General features: G+C 38.8%; 1 protein-coding gene across 1 annotated transcript in view; it reads right to left on the bottom strand.

Annotated features, from left to right (window-relative positions):
- Positions 1-25,528, bottom strand: part of SAMSN1 (SAM domain, SH3 domain and nuclear localization signals 1) — a 173,235-nt gene that overhangs the window by 137,836 nt on the left and 9,871 nt on the right. Inside the window, exons 3-4 of the mRNA XM_060416299.1 lie at positions 5,388-5,425; positions 2,478-2,515 (exon numbers count right to left, since the gene is read on the bottom strand). Coding sequence (XP_060272282.1) covers positions 2,478-2,515; positions 5,388-5,425 — 76 coding nt within the window. The remainder of the gene's footprint in view (positions 1-2,477; positions 2,516-5,387; positions 5,426-25,528) is intronic.

Below are 25,528 nucleotides of genomic sequence, written 5' to 3'. Positions count from 1 at the left end.
ACAAATGTTTTATAACTAGCGACCCCCTATCAGCTAAATGGCAAAAAGAAGCATCATCTATTAACTTTCTAAAAATAATTAGATTTTTACTTCAGAATATGCTGCAATGCAGTCTCCTGAGTCCCAGGAGACTCAGGTTCGATCCTTGGGTTGGGAAGATCACCTGGATGAGGGCATGGCAACCCACTGCAGTATTCTTGACTGGAGAATTCCATGGACAGAGGAGCCTGGAGGGCTACAGTCCATAGGGTCGCAAAGAATTGGACAAGCCTGAATTGACTTAGCATGCACTAGAATTAAAATACACATCAAACCAATTGCCTCTGTTATTACTATGTATACTAAAACCACAAAAAACTGAAGAAAATCACTGGTACTTGAGATGCTATGATAAGTCTTTTATAATTCAACCATTGTTTATTCCACTCCTAAATTCCTAGCTATGAAAATATAGCTAAGAGATCATCTGACTAGGGCCCCTCCAAGCTAAAGTTGGGAAACTGGAAGGTAATCAGCCAATAAAAGAGGTTTTTTTTGTTTTTTGTTTTTTTTTTTTTTAGTATAAAAGGAAATTATTCTGAATAAGCCAATAGTTTATTTGTCTTCAGTTCAGATCAGTTGCTTAGTTGTGTCCAACTCTTTGCGGCCCCATGGACTGCAGAACGCCAGGCTTCCCTGTCCATCACCAGATCCCAGAGCTTTCTCAGATTCATGTCCATCAAGTCAGTGATGCCATCCAACCATCTCATCCTCGGTTGTCCCCTTCTCCTCCTGCCTTCAATCTTTCCCAGCAACAGCGACTTTTCCAATGTCCTGAATATTCAGGACAGATTTCCTTTAGGATTGACGGCTTTGATCTCCTTGCAGCCCAAGGGACTCTTAAGAGTCTTCTCTGACACCAGAGTTCAAAAGCATCATTTCTTTGGTGCTCAGCTTTCTTTATGGTCCAACTCTCACATCCATACATGACTGCTGGAAAAACCATAGATTTGACGAGACGAATCTTTGTTGGCAAAGTAATGTCTCTGCTTTTTAATATGCTGTCTAGGTTGGTCATAACTTTTCTTCCAAGGAACAAAGGTCTTTTAGTTTCATGGCTGCAGTCAGCATCTGCAGTGATTTTGAAGCCCAAGAAAATAAAGTCTCTCACTGTTGCCATTGTTTCCCCATCTATTTGCCATGGAGTGATGGGACTGGATGCCATGATCTTCGTTTTTTGAGTGTTGAGGTTCAAGCCAGCTTTTTTACTCTCTTTCTTCACTTTCATCAAGAGGCTGTTCAGTTCCTCCTCGTTTTCTGCCATCAGGGTGGTATCATCTGCATATCTGAGGCACTGGTATTTCTCCCTGCAGTCTTGATTCCAGCTTGTGCTTTATCCAGCCCAGTGTTTCTCATGATGTATGCTGCGTATAAATTACATAAGCAGGGTGACAACACACAGTCTTGAAATATTCTTTTCCCAGTTTGGAGCCAGTCCATTCTTCCATGTCCAGTTTTACTGTTACTTCTTGACTTTCATAGAGATTTCTCAGGAGGCAGGTAAGGTGGTCTGGTATTCCCATTTCTTGAAAATTTTCCAGTTTGTTGTGACCTACACAGTCAAAGGCTTTGGCATGGTCAGTAAAGCAGAAATAGATGCTTTTCTGGAACTCTCTTGCTTTTTCTGTGATCCAATGGATGCTGGCAAATTGATCTCTGGTTCCTCTGCCTTTTCTAAAACCAGCTTGAACATCTGGAATTTCTCAGTTCATGCACTATTGAAGCCTATCTTGGAGAATTTTGAGCATTACTTTACTAGCATGTGAGATGAGTGCAATTGTGCGGTAGTTTGAGCATTCTTTGACATTGCCTTTCTTTGGGATTGGAATGAAAATGGACCTTTTCCAGTCCTGTGGCCACTGCTGAGTTGTCCAAATTTGCTGGCATATTGAATGCAGCACTTTCACAGCATCATCTTTGAGGATTTGAAATAGCTCAACTGGAATTCCATCACCTCCACTAGCTTTGTTTGTAGTGATGCTTTCTAAGGCCCACTTGACTTCACATTCCAGGATTCTGGCTCTAGGTGAGTGTGAGTGATCACACCATCGTGATTATCTGGGTCATTAGGTGTTTTTTGTTTTTCTTTTTGTATAGTTCTTGTGTGTATTCTTGCCATCTCTTCTTAATATCTTCTGCTTCTGTTAGGTCCACACTGTTTCATTTATTGTGCTCACCTTTGCATGAAATGTTCCCTTGGTGTAACTAATTTTCTTGAAATGATCTCTAGTCTTTCCCATTCTATTGTTATTTGTCATAGCCATTTAAAATTAGAATAAAACTACATATCTTTTTAAAATCTCTTCTATATAATTCAAAGACAAACCAATTTGTCTTTCATTCATCACTTTCTGTTACTTTATGGCATTAACAGAAGAAAATCACTCTTAGAGAAATAGAATGTATCACGTGCATGAGTAATCTTATGAATTACTAACCAAATACTTTACTTTCAGACATAGATCTCCGGATTGACCTAGAAGAATAAAATAAACAGATATATAAGTCTAGATTTAATAAATTATAATTATTAGATCACTTAAACATGAGTGCAAAGCCATTGTGAGCAGAAATAAATTCTACCTCTAAGTAAGTTTTACCTTTGGACCTGAATTTTCCTGAGCCTAGATGACAAAGTATAGTTAATCAAAGTATAATCTTGGATTGGAAATTTTCATGCAATATAAAGAAACATTTACAAATCTCAGCACCCCCAACCCTCCGAAAAAGAACAATGGGAGATTCTATATGAGTGTGCCTCAAAACAATCAAATAGTTCTTTTAAAAATAATTATATTCAATAAATACAGAAAAATATTGCAGTTTGAATACAATCCCTAATAAATCCCACTATACAATCCCTAATAAAACAATGAAAATGGAAGCAGCTCAGTCGTGTCCAACTCTTTGCGAACCCATGGACTATAGCCTACCAGGCTCCTCTGTCCATGGGATTTTCCAAGCAAGATTACTGGAGCAGGTTGCCATTTCCTTCTCCAGAGATCTTCCTGACCCAGAGATTAAACTCAGGTCTCCCTCATTGCAGGCAGACACTTTACCCTCTGAGCCACCAGGGAAGCCCAATAAAACAATAAATCTTTTCAATAATAGCCAATTGCAATTAAAGTTTTTAACTGAAAGGCTGATGGGCAACTTGTGCTGGATGGATCAGTCTGATACCATCTGAACCCACTAAGCAACTTCACAGTCATAAAAATAGAGACAAGCAGATATATGAGCTTCCCATGTAATGCAACAGGAAGTATAAAGTCACTGATGACCTACTTTAAAAATAAATACATAGACAGAAACAACTTGAATCTTATCAAGCCTTATGAAACTTTAATCTTATCAAGCCTGGAGATCTAACTAAAATTTTACAGTAAACAGAACAGAGAACACGTGTTTAAAAGACACACACAGACACAGGATGCAATCAGTAAAATTCAAAACTATGGAAAATTCCTCAGAAAGAACAATTCCGTTTTTTCAACAAATAAATGGGAGGAGAGATCTATAAATTGAGAAACATGGGCAAAATGCAATACATGAGTCTTCTTTGGATCACGATTCAAACAAACCAGCTACTATTAAAAAGAGCACTTGAGGCTACCAGACGCATTTTAACACTGACTCTAAACTTGGTGATATTTGATTATTTTTCTTATTTTGTTCTAGTGCAGTAGTTATGGTTTTTTCTAAATGTGATGTTGTGGTAATGTTTTTAAAAATGATTCTTGTCTTTTAATGATATAGTGGAACATGAAATTGTATGTCTGAGGAATGCTTTATAAAAACCCCAGTGTGGGTGGTGGGACTAGTGAGTCAGGTGGGTAGAAATGAAATAGGATTGACTATAAATTGATACTTGATTGTGTTAGTCAATTTACACCTTTGGTGAACATAAGCATATTGTGTATGTATAAACAATTTTGTTATAACTGGGGTGGTTTCCATTATTCACCTTTTTTAAGCTCAGGTTTGTAAGCAAAATCCTGCATATCGAGTGTTTCTTTTTTCTTAACCACTTTATTTTGGTTTGTTTTAATTTTTTAATGCAAAATACTTATTCAGGACATCTCTTGGGAAGTAGCAAGTGTTCCAATAAAAGCTACTTATAATTTTATAAAGTGAACTAGGTGCATAATGACAAAAGGGATTATTCTTTTTAGGGGCGTGATGGACAAAAGAATTGAGGGACTCAATAAGTTTTCAAGTTTAATTGGTAGGAATTTGAAAAGCATGTTAACTGATTTGGCTTATGTTTGAAAAATCCTGGTTTAGTCGTCATCAGGTACTATCCCTCTCATTTATCCTGCTTCTGCCCTTCCATCTTTGGATATCATCTAATCTGTAGAAGCATCAGTCATAAACCAATAGATATAATTTTGTGCAAGTATTTGATTTGGGACTAATGAGTTCCTTATGCATGGATAGAATAAACAGTTACCTAGGAAGGGTGACTTTTAAGACTGATAAAGAGCCCTGATTAAAAAAAACAAAAACAAAAACAAAACCCTTCTTTATTCCTACTCATGCTTAAAATGCCACTGATGTAGTTTAAGTAGCTAACTATGGCTAAAATACAACTACCCTGGCAGGTGCTCTAAGCTGTTAATCATGCAATTACCTACTTACTATGGATACATTTTATATCCTTACTGGGAGAAAGCTTTTAGCAAGAAAGGGAGGAAAGACAAAGTGCTTTGTGGGTGGAGGTGGGGGCGGAGGGAGGGGAGGCTGGTAAGAGCTGTCGAAAAAGACTACATTCAGAAGAATTTCACATATTGACAATTTAGTCTCAGACCATTCCGGGGTGCAAGGAAGTTGTTCTTCTGTATCATCAGCAACCAATCTGGAAATTTCCCCATAAACGAACTTCCTGCCCCTATGTGTTTCCTGCTTATTAGTTAAAAAATCCCATTACCTTATGCAACATGTGTGGGTCGCATCCTCTGGCAGCTTGATGTGCTGAATATAAAGCCAAGCCTGACCTAAATAACCCAAATCTCTTTGCAAACACATTTTTATTTGGATTAGAAGAACTCCAGAAGATTAATAGGTCACCAATAGAAACATGTTTTCAAGTAGGCTTCCACTTTAATCTGAACCTAGTTTAGACATGTTTCTTCCTCTGAAAATTTAATTTTTGCATCCTTGTCTACAGCAATGTCACAACACCAGTTTCCTATGCATCAGCATAAAAATAAATGGTAGCAGAGTAAAGTACACCTAGATTGGTACGTGACTATTTTTTAAAAGCACTTTGACAGGAAACCCACTAAAATATTCCATTCAACATTATAGAACTACAAGAACATAAAGTTTTCAAAGTAAATTTGACTTACTTTCTTTTTGTTTTCCCATTCTCAAAATTAGAAACTTCCTGTAAAATAAAAGAAAAAGTAAAATAAAAGAAAAAGTAAAATAAAATAATACCCCAAGAAATCAAAAAGATAATTCAAGTGTAGTTTAAGTATAATCTAAATGGAGTTCACTTTGCCTTTTCCTACTAAAATGACTGTATTTTTAAATATATTTAGTATAATCATGGTTCTAGTTTTACTTTCTTCTCTATTTGTAACTTTGATACATGTTTACCTTATTGTAAGCCCTTGACAGTTAATAAGCAAATCCTTTAAACAAAAATCTGTAGTTAAATCCTTGTAACCTCAACTTTATAACCTCCATCAACCCTTCAAGACCACAAGGAAAGATATATACGAGTATGTTAATTACATTCTCTTCTTTTGAGAAAGATGGACAGCAGCCTACCACAAAACCCCAAGTGTGCTGAAATACACCTGTGATTCATCCAGGTTTTTTCTTCAGAGAAGCTGATGTTATGTCCCTTACACCCTGGCAGAAGACAACGTCACCACGTCTTTCACCATCCATCTTTGAAAGGGTTTAAACTACTTCTAGGCACCTTTAAGAACTCTCTTCAGATTTTCTCTTTGTCATTTATCCAGTCCTTCATCCAAAAATCATTTATGTATTTGGTGTTCAAAGTGTTTTATGAACACCTGTTCTATGATAGGCAGCAGATCATGTTCTGAAGAATTTTGTTTGGTGTGGTTAGGAATTTTTATAGTAAAGAATTTGGGGACCAGTATCGGAGAAGGCAATGGCACCCCACTCCAGTACTCTTGCCTGGAAAATCCCATGGATGGAGGAGCCTGGTAGGCTGCTAAGAGTCAGACATGACTGAGCGACTTCACTTTCACTTTTCACTTTCATGCATTGGAGAAGGAAATGGCAACCCACTCCAGTGTTCTTGCCTGGAGAATCCCAGGGATGGGGGAGCCTGGTGGGCTGCCGTCTGTGGGGTGACACAGAGTCGAACACGACTGAAGCGACTTAGCAGCAGTAGCAGTGTTCCATATAAGGAGAAAAACACAAAAGCTAAGGCTGAAAGGAGTGGTAAACAAAAATCAGAAGAAGGAAAGTTGTTTTTTTTTTTTTTAATTAAAGTGGGCTTGATTTACAGTATGACATTTGTTTCAAGTATACAGCATAGTGTTTTTTGCAGATTTTACTCACAGTTGGTTTTATTATTCCAACGCTTGATAGCCTAAGTACTGTAAAATCCAGGATAAGCTTTTCCCTGAATAGTAACTGAGGGGCCCCTTCCTTATGTTTTTATCAAGATTTAACTTCAAAGACAATTTGAATGACCTATTTCAAGTTGTTGAGTAGAACTGAAAACCCATCTGCTGAAGCAGTCAGTCCCCAAACTTGAACAAATTTTGCCAAACTAACATGCCTAGGGATCACCCGGAGGACAGTCTTGTAGAAGAGAGCTGGGACAGAGGTAAGATGAGGGAGTCATAAACGAAGCCCTGATGTGAGTTGGAATAGCAACAGAACTTTGAGGAGTTAATGGTCAGATTGATCACTCCTTCAGTTCTCTATGCTTTGTTATCAGCCCAGGAGCTCATTATGTCTTTTGCCTCACAATCAGCAGACACACCAGCTTTGTGAGGGTCATCAGGAAAGGGGATGGCCACCCATCTTTGTGGGAGTATTTTCCTATCATATATATTTGGAATTTAGCTAGGAAGGACCAAACTTCCTGCTCCCATAAGCTATGCAGTTTGGGTCAATTATGTCTCAAAAATCTGAATCCATTGTCCCTGAGTCACATTAATTTGTGTACGTGAGTGTAGAAAAATCTCTTCAGATTGCAAATCTTGCTCCTTTCAGAGTAATTCTGACTCTTTTGAGTATGTCAAGAAATGGTGTCTGGTTTAGAGTTAATCAGTACCAAAGACAGATTTGAAACAAGATAAGAAATGTTAAATATCTTTCATATTTGTTATCACTTGAAACATATTCTTTTTGAATCCACTTATTGTATCAATAATTCACTGTTTTCTTTGCTACCAAAGAGATTAATTCCAGATGACACAAAATTTGTGTGCAACTGAGCTCCAAGTGTTTGAATTGGGGAAGAAGGCATATTATTCAAGCAGAATCTCCTGCTTCACCTGGGTGAAACCTTGGCTAAGTTAATATAATCAGATGTCAAACCTACACAAAGCTGCTTAAATATGCATGGCAACTGATGTGGTGAAAGGGACACAGTTACATTAAGGGCTGAGGTTTAGAGGTATCTAGACCAACATTGAAGAAATTTCATATAACCATACTTGGATACTGGTAATTTTTGAAACAAATATTGTCACAGCATTCTCTAGAGACTGTCTACTTTATTCTGTTTTACTGGTATCCAGGTCATCCAATTTTTTCTTATAATGAATCAACTTAGTTTTGGGAATCTTTTACTAAAGAGTTTTCTTTCAATGACTACTTTGAAAAAGATTTTGAGTAGAATTTCTTTGGAATCTCTATCAAAATGAAAGAGTTAATGTGGTGCTTCTTAGGGAACCTGTTTCCTACAAGAGAGTAGGAGAGTGATGCATATGAAATATGCTTTCACGAGTGATGATATGAAGGAAAAGGATTACTCAAACAGGGAAAAACCTAACTTAGAAGAAGACGCCTGTTCCCTGGGTGTTGCTTAGTGGTAAATGACTACTGACTGGTTAAGCAATTTTTAGTTCTGCTTGTACCAAACAGTCTGCTTACGTAAGCAGTCTGTCACGTGCTTTGGAATTCAGACCCTAGGGTCTTTATTCCTGGAGGGGCAAGTCAAGAAGCACTATACACACAGCTTTATTTTCAGAATTATATCTGTGTGTATGTCTGTGTGTGTGTGATACTCTGAACTACAAAAGGAAAATACCACTTCAGAGAGTCAATGAAGTCATTCTGTCTACTCCATTAATTTGACACTTGCCATAAATACCAGGTAAAATATGCTCTTATTAGCCTTTATTATCCCCTCAATCAAGTACTAATCATTAGTCTTATCTTTCATTCATTAGGGAATTTGTAGCTTAATTTAATTTTTACCCCTGGCAATTTTTAGGAAAATAAAAAAAATGAAATGTAAGCAGATTATTATGAATGGGCTGGTAGAAACTAAAAAGTATGTCCAACCTGTGTTATTTTTCAAGTAGAAGAGGGTAGGCTCTACGAGCAAAACACTTTCATATAACTATGAAACTAGATCAAATTAGGGAAAATTTAAAAACAATTTGAAGTGAAAAAAGAGAAGATGCCTTTTAAAAGAATACAGAAATTTTGGATACCAACTGCCATCTATCCTCATACTGTGGTTATAGGCGACTGTCCTTTGGGGTTGAATCTAATATGTGCATGTTTCTTGCATTATTGGTTTTTAAATCTTACTTTCAAATCACAAAGTCAAAAGGAAAAATGAAGTGAATATGTCAGGACTTGTTGTTGCCAAGCTAATGGAAATGTGAAAAGTATTTCTGTACAGAGAATATTGATTGACAGTAAATGATGGTGTAAATCCCATGGTGAGTTTTTAAGACTGAAGAGTTGATGAGATCTGACCTTTGATTTGCAAATGAATAAAGTGAGGTCCCAGATGGTAAACTGACTTGTCTAGGGTCACACATACAGTGTTTACCTTGGTTAAATGCTAGGTATTTTCATCACCCCCATATATTCCTTAAAATAATATAATTCATTCATTCATATATCCACAGTCCATTTAACAAACATTAATTGGACGTCTATTATGTACCATACACTCTTTTAGTGTCAGAAATGTATTGCAACTGATTCTTCTCTCAAAAACCATAATCAATGACTACTGCTCTCAGCAAGAGGATCCTGTTGGATTTCATGATTTTTCTAATTTTGAAGATTAAATGAGCTCAGTTCAGTTCAGTCGCTCGGCCGTGTCTGACTCTGCGACCCTATGAATCGCAGTACACCAGGCCTCCCTGTCCATCACCAACGCCCAGAGTTCACTCGGACTCACGTCCATCGAGTCAGTGATGCCATCCAGACATCTCATCCTCAGTTGTCCCCATCTCCTCCTGCCCCCAATCCCTCCCAGCATCAGAGTCTTTTCCAATGAGTCAACTCTTCGCATGAGGTGGCCAAAGTACTGGAGTTTCAGCTTTAGCATCATTCCCTCCAAAGAAATCCCAGGGCTGATCTCCTTCAGAATGGACTGGTTGGATCGCCTTGCAGTCCAAGGGACTCTCAAGAGTCTTCTCCAACACCACAGTTCAAAAGCATCAATGCTTCGGCACTCAGCCTTCTTCACAGTCCAACTCTCACATCCATACATGACCACTGGAAAAACCATAGCTTTGACTAGATGGACCTTAGTCGGCAAAGTAATGTCTCTACTTTTGAATATACTATCTAGGTTGGTCGTAACTTTTCTTCCAAGGAGTAAGCATCTTTTAAATGAGCTATCCTTTATAAAATCTCCAAACCAATGAAGGTACTTATTGATGTTACTTTTCGTTAGATTAATTATTCATTCATAGTTACATAGATTCCGATACTGAGGCAAAAGTTGAACATAAATATGATACGCACATAGTTGTATACATACATATAACTTCTTATTAAAATAAGCTAACCCAATTTCTTTTATTTCAACTCATTCTCTTGCAAGAATAAAGCTTATTCACTTGCATAACTAAAATGATTTTAATATCAAAATACCATTATTCCAAGATAGCTGCATCCAAACTGAATGAGCCTATGTCTGGACATTCTTAGCCTTTTAGGCTTCAATAAAGGTCCCACAGATGTTCAGAAAAAAGACATGGAAATTCACAGAAGTTCCTTAAAAAAAATTCTAAAAGGCATCTAGCAAAGAGGATGCTTATGATGCTTATAAAGTGGGTTAATTTTGAAGTGCATTGAAAGTTACCAGAAGGATGAAAAAATATGTAGCCAGCTTTCAGCTCTGTTCTCAAAACAAGGAGGAGGTTTTTGTGCTGGATAACAAGCCATCACCCTGTGAAGGAGGCCTGTAATCCATGAGTTTTTCTGCTGCCTCTACACCTGATTACAAACATGTGGAGAAAAATCACATGAAAAAGTCTCCTAAATTATTGAATAGACAACACCACAAAGAGAAACGTTAGTAACTATAGCTAGTCCTAGCCCAGTAGGTTAAAGCAAGTTGCTATCATTTTTCTAATTTTTGATTAACACATTAGCAGAATAATAATGGCAGAACACTCATGGATTATCAAGCATAGTTCCAAATGCTTTACATGTAGTAATTCCTTTAATCCTCCCAACAATCTTGTGAGGTTTATATTGTTATAATCATCTTCAATTTACAGAGGAATAAACTGAGGAACAGAGCAGTTAAATCGCATAAGGTCGCATAACTCCTAAGTGGTAAAAAGCTGAGATTTTATGCCTGATGCCTTAATGAGCACACAATACTACTTCTATGCATGCAGGCATGCAAAGTCACTTATCTCTGATTCTTTGAGACTCTGTGGCCTGTAGCCTACCAGGGTCCTCTGTCCATGGGATTCTCCAGGCAAAGATGCTGGAGTGGGTTGCCGTGCCCTCCTCCAGGGGATCTTTGTAAACTGGCATCTCTAAGTCTCCTGCATTGGCAGGTGGATTCTTACCACTAGCGCCACCTGGGACTACACAGACACAAAATCTACCCTCCATCTAGATCAGAGATCCCATAAGTGAACACTGTTGGCCAGAAGGGAGAGTGATTGTGAAAATGAAGAGAAAATATAATGCTATGTGCCACTACTGGGCTTCCATGGTGGCTCAGATGGTAAAGAATCTGCTTGCAATGCAGGAGATCTGGGTGTGATCCATGGGTTTAGAATATCCCCTGGAGAAGGGAATGGTTGCTCATACCTGTATTCTTGCCTGGAAAATTCCATGGACAGGAGAGCCTGGCAGGCTACAGTCTATGGGGTCACAAAGAGTCAGACATAACTAAGTGACTTTCACTTTCATTATTCATATGCCACTATTAAACAGAAAACTCAGAAAGAATATTCTTATCAAAGCAATAATATGAATAATTTAGTATTTTTGCACAGAACCTTTTAATTAATTTTGGCAATGGCACCCTACTCCAGTACTCTTGCCTGGAAAATCCCATGGACGGAGGAGCCTGGTGGGTTGTAGTCCATGGGGTCGCTAAGAGTCGGACACAACTAAGCGACTTCATTTTCACTTTTCACTTTCATGCATTGGAGAAGGCAATGGCAACCCACTCCAGTGTTCTTGCCTGGAGAATCCCAGGGACAGGGGAGCCCGGTGGGCTGCTGTCTATGGGGTCGCACAGAGTCAGACACGACTGAAACGACTTAGCAGTAGCAGCATAGTTGCTTTACAATGTTATGTTAGTTCCTACTGTATAGCAAAGTTATACATATACATATATCCACTCTTTTTTACATTTCCTTCCTATCTAGGTCACCATGGAGCAGAGTAGAGATCCCTGTACTATACAGTAGGTTTTCATTAGTTATCTATTTTAGAGTAGTGCATCCTAATCTCCCAATCTCCCAATTTATCTCATCCCCTTTGGTAGCCATGTTTGTTTTCTACATCTCTCTCGACTGTATTTCTGCTTTGCAAAAATTCATCTATATCACTCTAGCTCCACATATAAACAATATGTATACAGTATTTTTGTTTCTCCGTATGACTTACTTTACTCTGTATAACAATTTCCAGGTCCATCCATGTTGCTGCAAATGGCATTATTTCATTCCTTTTCATGGACAAGCAATATTCCATTGTATGCACCACATCTTTTTTACCCATTAATCTGTCGATGCATATTTAGGTTGCTTCCATGTTCTGGCTGTTGTAAATAGTGCTGCAATGAACACTGGGGTGCATGTATCCTTTAAAAGTATGGGTTCCTCCAGATGTATGCCCAGGAGTGGGATTGTTGGATTATATGGTAACTCTATTTTTAGTTTTTAAAGAAACCTCCATACTGTTTTCCATGGTGACTCTACCAATTTAGAGTCCTACCAACAGTGTAGGAGGGTTCCATTTTCTCTATTCATTCTTTAGCATTTTTTTTAATGGTTTTGATGATGGTCATTCTGACTGGGGCTTCCCAGGTGGCACAGTAGTAAAGAGTCTGCTGGGCAATGTAGGAGATGCAAGAGATGCAGGTTTGATCCCTGGGTTGGCAAGATCCCCTGGAGGAGGAAATGGCAACCCACTCCAGTATGCTTGCCTGGAAACTTCCATGGACAGAGGAGCCTGATGGGCTACAGACCATGGGGTCGCAAAGGAGTTGGACACGACTGAGCACGCATGCACGTATTCTGGTGAGTGTCATATCTCATTGTAGTTTTGATTGGAATTTCTCTAATAATTAGTGATGTTGAGCATCTTTTCATGTATTTTTTGACCATCCTTATGGCTTCTTTAGAGCAATGTCCATTGAGGTCTACTGCCCATTGTGTGATTGGGTTAAATTCTTTTCTTAATTGAAATACAGTTGATTTAAAATGTGTTAGTTTTAGGTGTGCAACACAATGATTCAGTTATATTTCAATTTAGACACATATGCGTGTACTCTTTTTCAGATTCTTTCCCCTTATGGGTTATAATGAAATATTGAGGCTAGTTCTCTGTGCTATACAGTGAGTCCTTATTGGTTATCTATTTTATATGTATGAATATGTAGTTTTATTTGAAGACAAGTGTATGAATAGTAGATTGATGTGTTTTAAATGCACTAATCATTTTGTGAATGCCATCATCATAATCATCATAGAATGCCCAGTAATTTATGATGGCACATTTAATTAAAAACGGGCACTTCAGGAATCATTGAATTTAGATGCCAAACTTCACATTGGAGCCCCCACAGTATATGACTATAATAAACCTATAGTTCTCAGGGAAAACAGATTTTATCCCCCCATGAGAATGCATTCAAGAAGAAGAAGCAGAAGCAACATCAGCTCATTCTGATGTGAAAAGTAGACTCTCTTGCCAGCCCGTCTAGCTCCTATCAAAGAGTAATAACCCTATGTGCTAATGAATTCTGATTTCCTCAAGAGAAGCAGGTGGTGTACGGTATCCCCACAAGGCTCATCATCTCAGGGCAGATCTTAGAACTTGCAGCACCTGGAGAATGCATGGGTACTATAAATCCATCAGGGACAGGGCTGGTAAACTGTGTACAACTTGGCCATTTGTCTACTGGTGAGCTAAGTAGCTTTCTATCAATCCTGAACTAACAAACTCCTTTCACAGTGCTATAAATATCCAGGATGGTGATATAGGTTACTTAGAAGATGGTTATTTGCATTACAAAAGATTCTTCCTTTTCAAAAGCTTCTTATCCAGATTTTTTTTTCATGGAAAGACATTTTATTTTAAAGATAGCTATGTGTAATGTGTCAATCCCAAATTCCCAATTTATTTCTCCCCCACCCACCTTTCTCCTCTGGTAACCACAAGTTGGTTCTCTAAATCTCTGTCTGTTTCTGTTTTGTAAATAAGTTCATTTGTGCCATTTTTTTTAGAACTTGCTTTTGTTTATTATTAGAACTTGCTTGAAGTGAAAGTGTTAGTAGCTCAGTTGTGTCTGACTCTTTGCAACCCCATGGACTACAGCCTGCCAGGCTCCTCTGTCTGTGGAATTTTCCAGCGAGATACTAGGGTGGGTAGCCAGTCCCTTCTCTAGGAGATTTTCCTGGCCCAGAGATCTAATCTGGGTCTTCTCCACTGCGGGCAGACTCTTTACTGTCTGAACCACCTGGTAGCTTGCTTTAAGTATCCTTAGATGTGTTGTGATTCATGAAATTACATTTACACAGGCTTTAGATAGAAGCAAGTTTCACGCTGTAAAGAGCAATATTGTATAGTAACCTGGAATGTTAGGTCCATGAATCAAGGCAAATTGGAAGGGGTCAAACAGGAGATGGCAAGAGTGAACATCAACATTTTAGGAATCAGTGAACTATAATTGACTGGAATGGATGAATTTAAGTCAGATCACCATTATATTTACTACTGTGGTCAAGAAGCCCTTAGAAGAAAAGGAGTAGCCATCATAGTCAATAAAAGAGTCTGAAATGCAGTTCTTGGATGCAATCTGAAAAAGAACAGAGTGATCTCTGCTCATTTCCAAGGCAAAACATTCAATATCACAGTAATCCAAGTCTATGCCCTGACCAGGAATGCTGAAGAAGCTGAAATTGAACGATTCTATGGAGAACTACAAGTACTTCTAAAACTAACACCCCAAAAGAGATGTCCTTTTCATTATAGGGAACTGGAATGCAAAAGTAGGAAGTCAAGAAATATCTGGAATAACAGGCAAATTTGGCCTTGGAGTACAAAATGAAGCAGGCCAAGGGCTAACAGAGTTTTGCAAAGAGAACACATTGGTCATAGCAAACACCTTCTTCCAAAAACACAAGAGAAGACTCTACACATGGACATCACCAGATGGTCAACACCAAAATCAGACTGATTATATTCTTTGCAGCCAAATATGGAGAAGCTCTATACAGTCAGCAAAAACAAGACCAGGAGCTGACTGTGGCTCAGATCATGAACTCCTTATTGCCAAATTCAGACTTAAATTAAAGAAAGTGGGGAAAACCACTAGACCATTCATGTATGACCTAAATCAAATTCCTTATGACTATACAGTGGAAGTGAGAAATAGATTTAAGGGACTAGATCTGATAGACAGAGTGCCTGATGAACTATGGGCGGAGGTTCATGACACTGTGCAAGAGACAGGAATCAAGACCATCCCCATGGAAAAGAAATGAAAAAGGTAAAATGGCCGTCTAAGGAGGCCTTACAAATAGCTGTGAAAAGAAGAGAAGTGAAAACAAAGGATAAAGGGAAAGATATACCATTTGAATGCAGAGTTCCAAAGAATAGCAAGGAGAGATAAGAAAGCCTTCCTCAGTGGTGAGTGCAAAAAAATAGAGGAAAACAATAGAATGGGAAAGACTAGAGATCTCTTCAAGAAAATTAGAGATACCAAGGGAACATTTTATGCAAAGATGGGCACAATAAAGGACAGAAATTCTATGGACCTAACAGAAGCAGAAGATATTAAGCAAGAGGTGGCAAGAATACACAGAAGAACTGTACAAAAATGATCTTCACGACCCAGATAATCATGATGGTGTGATCACTCACACTCATCTAGAGCCAGACATCCTGGAATGTGAAGTCAAGTGGGCCTTAGAAAGCATCACTACGAACAAAGCTAATGGAGGTGATGGAATTTCAGTTGAGCCCTTTCAAATCCTGAAAGATGATGCTGTGAAAGTGCTGCACTCAATATGCCAGCAAATTTGGACAATTCAGCAGTGACCACAGGACTGGAAAAGGTCAGTTTTCATTCCAATCCCAAAGAAAGGCAATGCCAAAGAATGCTCAAACTACTGCACAATTGCACTCATCTCACATGCTAGGAAAGTAATGCTCAAAATTCTCCAAGCCAGGCTTCAGCAATACATGAACCATGAATTTCCAGATGTTCAAGCTGGTTTTAGAAAAGGCAGAGGAACCAGACATCAAATTGTCAACATCCGCTGGATTGCAGAAAAATCAAGAGAGTTCCAGAAAAACATCTATTTCTGCTTTATTGACTATGCCAAAGCCTTTGACTGTGCGGATCACAATAAACTGTGGAAAATTCTGAAAGAGATGGGAATACCAGACCACCTGACCTGCCTCTTGAGAAACCTGTATGCAGGTCAGGAAGCAACAGTTAGAACTGGACTGGTTCCAAATAGGAAAAGGAGTATGTCAAGGCTGTATATTGTCCCCCTGCTTATTTACCTTATATGCAGGGTACATAATGAGAAATGCTGGGCTGGAGGAAACACAAGCTGGAATCTACACTGCTGGGAGAAATATCAATAACCTCAGATGTGCAGATGACACCACCCTTATGGTAGAAAGTGAAGAAGGACTAAAGAGCCTCTTGATGAAAGTGAAAGGGGAGAGTGAAAAAGTTGGCTTTAAGCTCAACATTCAGAAACCTAAGATCATGGCATCCAGTCCCATCACTTCTTGGCAAATAGATTTGGAAACAGTGGCTCACTTTATTTTGGGGGCTCCAAAATCACTGCAGATGGTGATTGCAGCCATGAAGTTAAAAGACGCTTACTCTTTGGAAGGAAAGTTATGACCAACCTAGACAGCATATTAAAAAGCAGAGATCTTTTTTTGTCAACAAAGGTCCATCTAGTCAAAGCTATGGTTTTTCCAGTAGTCATGTATGGATGTGAGAGTTGGACTCTAAAGAAAGCTGAGCACTGAAGAATTGATGTTTTTGAACTGTGGTGTTGGATAAGACTCTTGAGAGTCCCTTGGACTGCAAGGAGCTCCAACCAGTCCATTCAAAAGGAGATCAGTCCTGGGTGTTCATTGTAAGGAGTGATGCTGAAGCTGAAACTCCAGTACTTTGGCAACCTGATGCAAAGAGCTGACTCATTTGAGAAGACCCTGATGCTGGGAAAGATTGAAGGCAGGAGAAGAAGGGGACAACAGAGGATGAGATGGCTGGATGGCAACACCGGCTCAATGGACTAGGGTTTGGGTGAACTCCAGGAGTTTGTGATGGACAAGGAGGCCTGGTGTGCTGCAGTTCATGGGGTTGCAAAGAGTCAGACACAACTAAGCAACTGATGTGAACTGAAGGTTTTAGAAAGGAGAAAGACAAATAATGTTTAGATTTCATGTTGCCTGCCACTTATATAATTTTTATTTATTCCTCATAGCCCCGAATGGAACAAGAACAAAGCTGTGAAAAGTGTGATAGGAAATAAGATGGGTAAAAGTATCAAGCTTCATTCTTACAATGAAAAAGCACTGAACTGGCACTCCAGAACCTGGCTTGATTTCCCAGTGGGTGTGTGTGTTTAGTTGCTCAGTCATGTCTGAGTCTTTGCGATCCCATGGACTGCAGCCCTCCAGGCTCCTTTGTCCATTGGAATTCTCTAGGCAAGAATACTAGAGTGGGTTGCTGGCTGCCCTCCTCCAGAGGATATTCCCAAACCCAGGTCTCCTGCATTGCAGGCAGATTCTTTACTGTCTGAGACACCAGCAAAGCCCAAGAATACTGAAGTGGGTAGCCTATCCCTGCTCCAGGGGATCTTCCCAACCCAGGAAGCAAACCGGGATCTCCTGCATTGCAGGCAGATTCTTTACCAACTCAGTTGCCAAGGAAGCCCTGATTTCCCAGGTCTGCTGCTAAACTGAGTAAGGTCCAAGAACCTTCTCAGAACTTCAGTCTCTACACCTATTACATGAGGGTAGGTGAACAAGAACTTGAAAAACTCTTCCAGTAGAAACAATCCATGTTTCCTTTTCTACAATATTTCAATCCAAAGTCAATAGGGATGACAGAAGCTTTTAAGAGAAAATTAAAATGGGAATGGGCTTTTTTGCTTTATAGCCTTTTCTTTAAAACATGATTAAAGAGATAACATGGCTTTCATTAGATTCAATTAGTAATTGTATCCTGAGCTTAGGAAATAAAAAAGAGAATAGGGAATAATTAACCTTAATCTATTGATTTCATTTTAGTTTAACATACGTCTCTATTTACGGGAGGAAACTAATTAAAACCACCAGAAATGATTCACATATGAAATGGTGGCAGAAGAATAGCGGTATGTGACTGTAGATATAACGAATAAAAAATAAAAATGAAAGAAAGGTGCAGTGTTTTTAATGAAGCTGATCTGTGTTTTATATGTCAACTTGTTATGAGTCATTTCACAATCTAGAAATCAAGAAAAGGATTACATGCACTGTTTTGACACTGACTCCTCTTGTTCATAGTTTGATGAAGGCCTGGCTGATAGGATGCCTTTGTTAATCTCATTTTCTTCCTTTAGTGTCTATGTTATTAATAGCTATGTCAATGCTGATGCTAATATGGAGACAGAACAAAAAAAAATCCCCAATTTTAATAGTTTGGAGGCAAGTAAGAAATGCAGTTGAATGGTTAGAATACCAACCTGGGAGTTACCCACTTTGACTTCATTACTCACCTATTCTAAGATGACATGTCACATTTCAGTGTGTTCATGTATCCGTTTATAAGACACTCAGCTCTAAGTGCTTTTTAAGGCCTTTTGTGGAAGATGTTAAGACAGGGTACTTACTTACCCTTCACCATTTTTAACCCTAGCTCTTCCTTTTCAAGCCCAGCTTAAACCTTGCCTTCTCCACTGAACTTGCACCATTAAACCACAAACCACAGTCATGTTCTTAGTGATAACGCTTACTATTGATCATCTATTTTGTGCCTGCCACTGCACTAATAATGTTAACTGCATTGTCACCTTTTATTTTCAAATGATGAGTGAAAGTAACAAGTAGTTTCTTTATTTTATCGGAGAAGAAACTGGGTTTCAAGGACTTGTCTGAGATTACATAGCTGGTAAATTTAAAAGCTGGGACTTTTATGTTTGACTCACACATTTTGTGCTCCTATTGTATTATTTTTTTGAAATCCCTTCTGAGAATTATTGTAGAAGCTGGGCTTTATACTTATAATGCAGCATTTAATTACATGGTGTTTCATTTTATCTCTAGATATTTTTGATATATGTATTTCCTGCTATAGCCAACATCTGTCATTCACTAATCCTAAAATCAATGTGTAGAAGAAGGAGGAGGCAAAAGAAGGAGGAGGAGGAGAGAGAAAGAGAAGGAGAAGCAAAGGAGGGAAAGAGATAAGGAAGGGAAGAAGTAGAGAAAGGGAGAAGAATCCTTTTGTTACCAGGGTAAGATGTGTGTCTTAGGTCCTATCCATCACATGGACCAACTGAAGCCACTGATTCAAAACTGACTAACATGAGAGAAAAGACAAGGTGGGCATCCATTTTTTAATCTCAAATCTCAGCAGAGATAGTGTAGTTATGAAGCCTGCTGCTACGATAGTGGCATCTTGATTTCACCACTTCTGATGGATGATGCTGGAAGCAGTGGCTCTCTTCAGGATGGCAAGTTTTGCGGTGTGCTTCTCAGTCATTTCTTCAAACTCAGCTAGAGGATCTGTCTTCAACCTCCCAACAATTTGGAGAATTTTTAGGCCTGCAATCCATTTATTTCTGTTTAAATGAGCTAACTTGGATTTTGGTTATCTACAAATAACTCTGATCAATAACTTATCAAGTTAATTTTAGACCCTGTATTAGTTATCTATTACTATACAATATATCACTTCAAAATGTGATGCCTTAAAACAATACACATGTATCATTTCACAAGTTCTTTGTGTCAGGAACATGAGCATGGCTTATGGGGATCCTCTGATTCAGGCTTGCGTTCAAGCTATTGGCCCAAGAGTCTGAGGTCTCATCTAAAGGCTTAGCTGGGAAGAGAATCCTCCTCCAAGCTCGCTCAGCAATTGTTGACAGCATTTGTTTTCAATAGCTTGTTGAAATATAGGCCTTTGCTCCTTGCTGATTGTAGGCTGAATGCGCCTCTGGGTTCCTGGCTACATGGGCCCCTTCTAGATGGGATCTTGCTTCATTGTAATGTGCAAGCAAGAAAGCAATAGAGAGAATCGGCTTGTAAGACAGAAGTTATAGTCTTTTATAACTTAATCATAGATGTGACTTTCTATTACCTTTGCCAAATTCTGCTGGAATCAAGTCACACACAAAGAAAGGTGAGTATTAAAGACATAAATACCAGAAGGCAAATGATGGTGAATTTTGTAGGTCAATTTGGCTAGGCCACAGAACCCGACACTTGGTCAAGCACCAATGAAATTAACACTGAAATAGACTTTGAGTAAAGCAGATTACTTTGTATTATGTGGCTGGACCTCATTTCAACAGTTGAAGGTTTTAAGAAGAAAAGACTGTAATACCCAAGGAAAAGGGTTTTTGCCTCTAGATTACCTTTCAACTCGTTATAACATCAGCCCTTCTCTGGGTCTCAAGCCTGCTACTTGCCCTCCAAATTTCAGACCTGCCAGCCTCCCTACTGGCCAAGTCCTTAAAATAAATTTCTCTTTTAATAAATCCACATCCTATTAGTTCTGTTTCTCTACAGAACACTGATTTATTCAGTAGGGTTTATTAGAGGCCATCTTAAAAGTCTGCCTTCAGTTTCAGAAGGAAGATAATAGTGTTTTATCTTAAAAAACACCCTTCCTTCCAAAAAAATATTAAAACGTACCCATGGAACCAGCAGCAAGGGGACTCGGAGAATGTCTAGTCTAATCCTATTATCTTATAGAGGTGGCGATGAAGAGTCAGATTATGTAATGATTATTCAGTGCTATTTAGAAACAAAGCCAAGGCAAGAACTCAGTTTTCTCTCTTAATGCCCTTACCGTTGCCCCATTGTGAAAGTTGCTCAGTCGTGTCTGACTCTTGCGACCCCATGGACTATACAGTCTGTGGAATTCTCCAGGCCAGAATCCTGGAGTGTGTAACCTATCCCTTCCCCAGCAGATCTCCTGCAATGCAGGTGGATTCTTCAATGGGGGTCTCCTGCATTGCAGGTGGATTCTTTACCACCTGAGCTATCAGGGAAGCCCACCATTGCCCCATAAATTCTACCAAGTTGAAAGTTGAGAATTGCACTAGTGGCCTGAAGACTGATTATAGGGAAGTAAAATCTTCATGGGCAGATAAACAATTGGTCAGCTGGGTTGTTCTTCCCTTCAGTGGATCTTCCTGTAGTGGGTAATGGTGCCACCTCATCCTCTAACCCAGATTCCTTAATGATCAATGGCCTGCGAGGCCAAGATGGCAGGCTGGGTCATGGATCCTGCCAGTGGCTACGGAACGGAGCAAAACTAACTGGCCGAGAGGGGATTAAACCCTTGACCTTGGCCTCATTAGTGCTGAGCTCTAACAAACTGTTAGACATGCATCGTATCATTTGTCTTTAAAACTCTGTTTGAATCTGCTATATTACACTCTCATTAACATCTGGTAGCTGGGAGCAATTTAATTGATTTCGCCAGTGCTTCTTATCAGTGCAGAATGTTGATGAGTAAGAACATAAACATAGAGAAATAAATAAACTTGCATTTAAAAAATATTTAACTTAAAATGGACCAAAGAAATACCTGAAATATAAATGAGGATAATAAGAGTCACTGGGATAGATTTTCTTGTTTACTCTTATTTACACATGGAGGGAAATCTCAGAATGAGTGTCAAACATTGCACTCAAACTGGTTGTTCACGATTTGAGGCAATTTGTGGAGATTAAAATCTTGGGTTTTCTAACGCACATCAACAATAAATCCTGTTGCTTCTTCCTGTCCAGCCTGGTAAAAAAAAATCAATGCTTTTAGGTAAGCAGTGTTGATTACAAATTTTTTGAGCAGTTATTTTAAAACGACATCCAAGCTCAAGTGAGAGTTTGACTTAAAGTCATTTAATCAAGGATATTAAATTAAAGGATCACTCTGCCCTGGTGTGATGAGTTGTAGAAAGAAGGAAAATGAACATTAACATACATTATGCCAGGTGCTTAACGTGTGTTATAACATTTGATCCTCACTACAAACCAAGAGACAGACATCTTTATCCGTATTCTATTGCTCAGAAAACTTAGGGTCAGAGAAGTTCAATAACATTTTCAAGGATACAGAGTTTTCAGCTGCCTGGGGAGCAGGAATGAAACTCAAGTTTATTAACTTCATTGCCCATCTCAAGCTCTTTCTGTCATGTCATATATATTAGATTATACTCAGTGTATATAACAAGGTTGGATTCTTTATTTTTCTGTCTTCCCCACCTCTTCACTTCTTATCTCCCCAAAACATATTCTCCCACTCAGCCTCTCCTACTCTCTTGCCTAGACATGCAAAACACACACTCTCTCTCTCTCTCTCTCTCTCTCGGGACAGAGAGGCCAAAGAAAAGATTAGTATTTGGGAAGCCAGAACTGCAGGCTTGACTCCTTCCATTTCAGATACATTACCAATCTCAGCTTCCTCACTGGTTAATACACTTATTCACTATAGTCTTGTCTCTTAAAAGTATATAACTGTTTATCATCAAGTATTTTTATACTTTGTGTTTCCCGAAGTAAAGTGGGGAATTAATATTATTTGGTTACTTGGATACCTCAACATCACCAGCAATTTCAAGCCTCTAATTCTACGCTGTCCAATACGGTAGCCATTCTGACTGTATGTGGCTACTGAGCAATTGGTATATGGCTAGTCTGACTGAGGAACTAAATTTTAATTTAATTTAAAATTTGAAATTGAAGCTGGCTCAAAAATACACAAGTTTTATTGTTTCATTAGGAGCAGGATTCACTTTAACCACTGAAATTTTAACATCAAAATTGATGTATAAGATACACATCTTATTTCAAAATCTATGTAAATATAAAATCTCATAAACTTTTCATAATAATTACAAGTTGAAAGATTGAAGCAATAATCTTTTACATATACTCAAGTACAATATTATTAAATTAAATTCTACCTGTTTTTCTTTTTAAAAATGTTGCTTGCTAGATCAGCAAACTTTTCCCATGAACTGTCAGATAGAAATAGCTTAGGCTCTGCGGGCCACATATAGTTTCTATGGCATGGTCTTCTTTACTTTTGTTTTTATTTATTTTTTTAATCTTTGACAATTTTATTCACTAATGTATGCCAACTGACTCTAACAGTGCTTCACACAAAATAAGTGCTAAAAAATTAATTAAAAGCAGTTAGCTGATAAAATTCAATAGTGACAATTATCCCAACTCTTTGGAATTCTTACTAGATAGATATTTGGGATAATTTATTTATCAGTGTTTAAAAATTAAAGGAGTGGCCCTTCTCATCTGACATCAGATAGTAGAGTTGCTGCAGGGCTGAGGGTAAGGAGAAATAGTTGTAGCCCACTTATGGGCTTCCCTAGTAGCCCAGACAGTAAAGAATCTGCCTGGAAAGCAGGAGACCCAGGTTTGATCCCTGGGTTGGGAAGATCACCTGGACAAGGGAACAGCTACTCACTCTAGTTCATCAGGCACTCGGTCTATCAGATCTAATCCCTTATATCTATTTCTCACTTCCACTGTATAATCATAAGGGATTTGATTTAGGTCATACCTAAATGGCCTAGTGGTTTTCCCCACTTTCTTCAATTCAAATTTGAATTTGGCAATAAGGAGTTCATGATCTGAGTCACAGTCAGCTCCTGGTCTTGTTTTTGCTGACTGTATAGAGCTTCTCCATCTTTGGCTGCATAGAATATAATCAATCTGATTTCACTGTTGACCATCTGGTGATGTTCATGTGTAGAGTCTTCTCTTGTGTTGTTGGAAGAGAGTGTTTGTTATGACCAGTGTATTCCCTTGGCAAAATTCTATTAGCCTTTGCCCTGCTTCATTCCGTATTCCAAGGCCAAATTTACCTGTTATTCCAGGTGTTTTTAACTTCCTACTTTTGCATTCCAGTACTCTATAATGAAAATGACATCTTTTGGGGGTATTAGTTCTAAAAGGTCTTGTAGGTCTTCATAGAACTGTTCAACTTCAGCTTCTTTAGCGTTACTGGTTGGGGCATAGACTTGGATTACTGTGATATTGTGTGAAGAAGGCTGAGGGCCGAAGAACTGATGAGAGTCCCTTAGACTGCAAGGAGATCCAACCAGTCCATTCTAGAGGAGATCAGCCCTGGATGTTCTTTAGAAGGAATGATGCTGAAGCTGAAACTCCAGTACTTTGGCCACCTTATGCGAAGAGTTGACTCATTGGAAAAGACTCTGATGCTGGGAGGGATTGGGGGCAGGAGGAGAAGGGGACGACAGAGGATGAGATGGCTGGATGGCATCACTGACTCGATGGACGTGAGTCTGAGTGAACTCCGGGAGATGGTGATGGACAGGGAGGCCTGGCGTGCTGCGATTCATGGGGTTGCAAAGAGTTGGACATGACTGGGCGACTGAACTGATTGACTGACTGACCCACTCTAGTATCCTTACCTAGAAAACCCCATGGACAGAGGAGCCTGATGGGTTACCGTTCATGGGGTCACAAAGAGTTGGACACAACTGAACAACTAACACTTTCCCTTTACAATGGGTATACTTAATTGTTTTACTGTAAAAACTGTTCTTAGCTCGTGGGCAGTACACGTACAGGCTACCCAGGGCAGCGGTTCTAGTCACAGCTCTGTCATTCTAACTGGAGTACTCAGTGGAAAGCCAGGATGCTCTTCTCTGAAAATGAACGAGGCTGAATCCATACCGAGGATTGTTGTCCTCATTCTACAGAGGAGGACATTGAGGTCTAGGGAATTTTAACAGCTTTTACAAGTCAAATAGTTAGTAAGTGCAAAGTTAGAATGAGGATTCACATCTGCCCACCTCCAAAGCTCATATATGACACTGCATCATACATTCTCCATAATTAAGACTCTGTTTAGCATGACTAATGAATTTTCACTGACCATTCACTGACCCATTTAGCTTACCAATATTCATTGAATGAATATTTATGCATCCTACAAATAGTAGAGATACACCCCCTGTTCCACATTTAAGCTCGTTTTTGAGAAGGGCTTCCCTGGTGGCTCAGCCGGTAAAGAATCTGCCTACAATTTGGGATACCCAGATTCTATCCCCACGTTAGGAAGACCCCCTGGAGAAGGGAATGGCTGCCCACTCCAGTATTCTTCCCTGGAGAATTCCAAGACAGAGGAGCCTAGTGGGTCTCAGTTCATGAGATCACAAAGAGTCGAACACGACTGAGCGACTAACACACTAGCCCTTGAAAAGGCTTAAATATCGTACCGACTTAATTTATGAGATACAAAATGAAGTGGAAAACTGACAATTATTGGCTTACTTCAATCAATATAGATGGCACGCTTGATAATTCGGGCTTGATCTTGCTAACCCCAAACTGGCAGAGGTACAAACATTTTATGTTCTCTCTTTTTTTCTAATTCAAGATCATTTATTAGCTTAAGATATAATACAGTGGTGCTTAAATAGGTACAGAATCAAGCAGTAACAACTGACATTTTAACTAACGTAATAAAGTAATCAGTCTTTAGCTAGGCTAGTATGTTAGTCTATTTTCTTTCAGCATATTTGCTTAGCTGCATGATTATTCACTCTATCAAACTTTTTAGCTATTATTATTATTGTAAATC

This window comes from Ovis aries, chromosome 1 (genome assembly GCF_016772045.2).
Source record: "Ovis aries strain OAR_USU_Benz2616 breed Rambouillet chromosome 1, ARS-UI_Ramb_v3.0, whole genome shotgun sequence".
NCBI classification, from domain to species: domain Eukaryota; kingdom Metazoa; phylum Chordata; class Mammalia; order Artiodactyla; family Bovidae; genus Ovis; species Ovis aries.
Note: the sequence above shows the minus strand (reverse complement) of the source record. Positions and strands in the feature narration are given on the sequence as shown.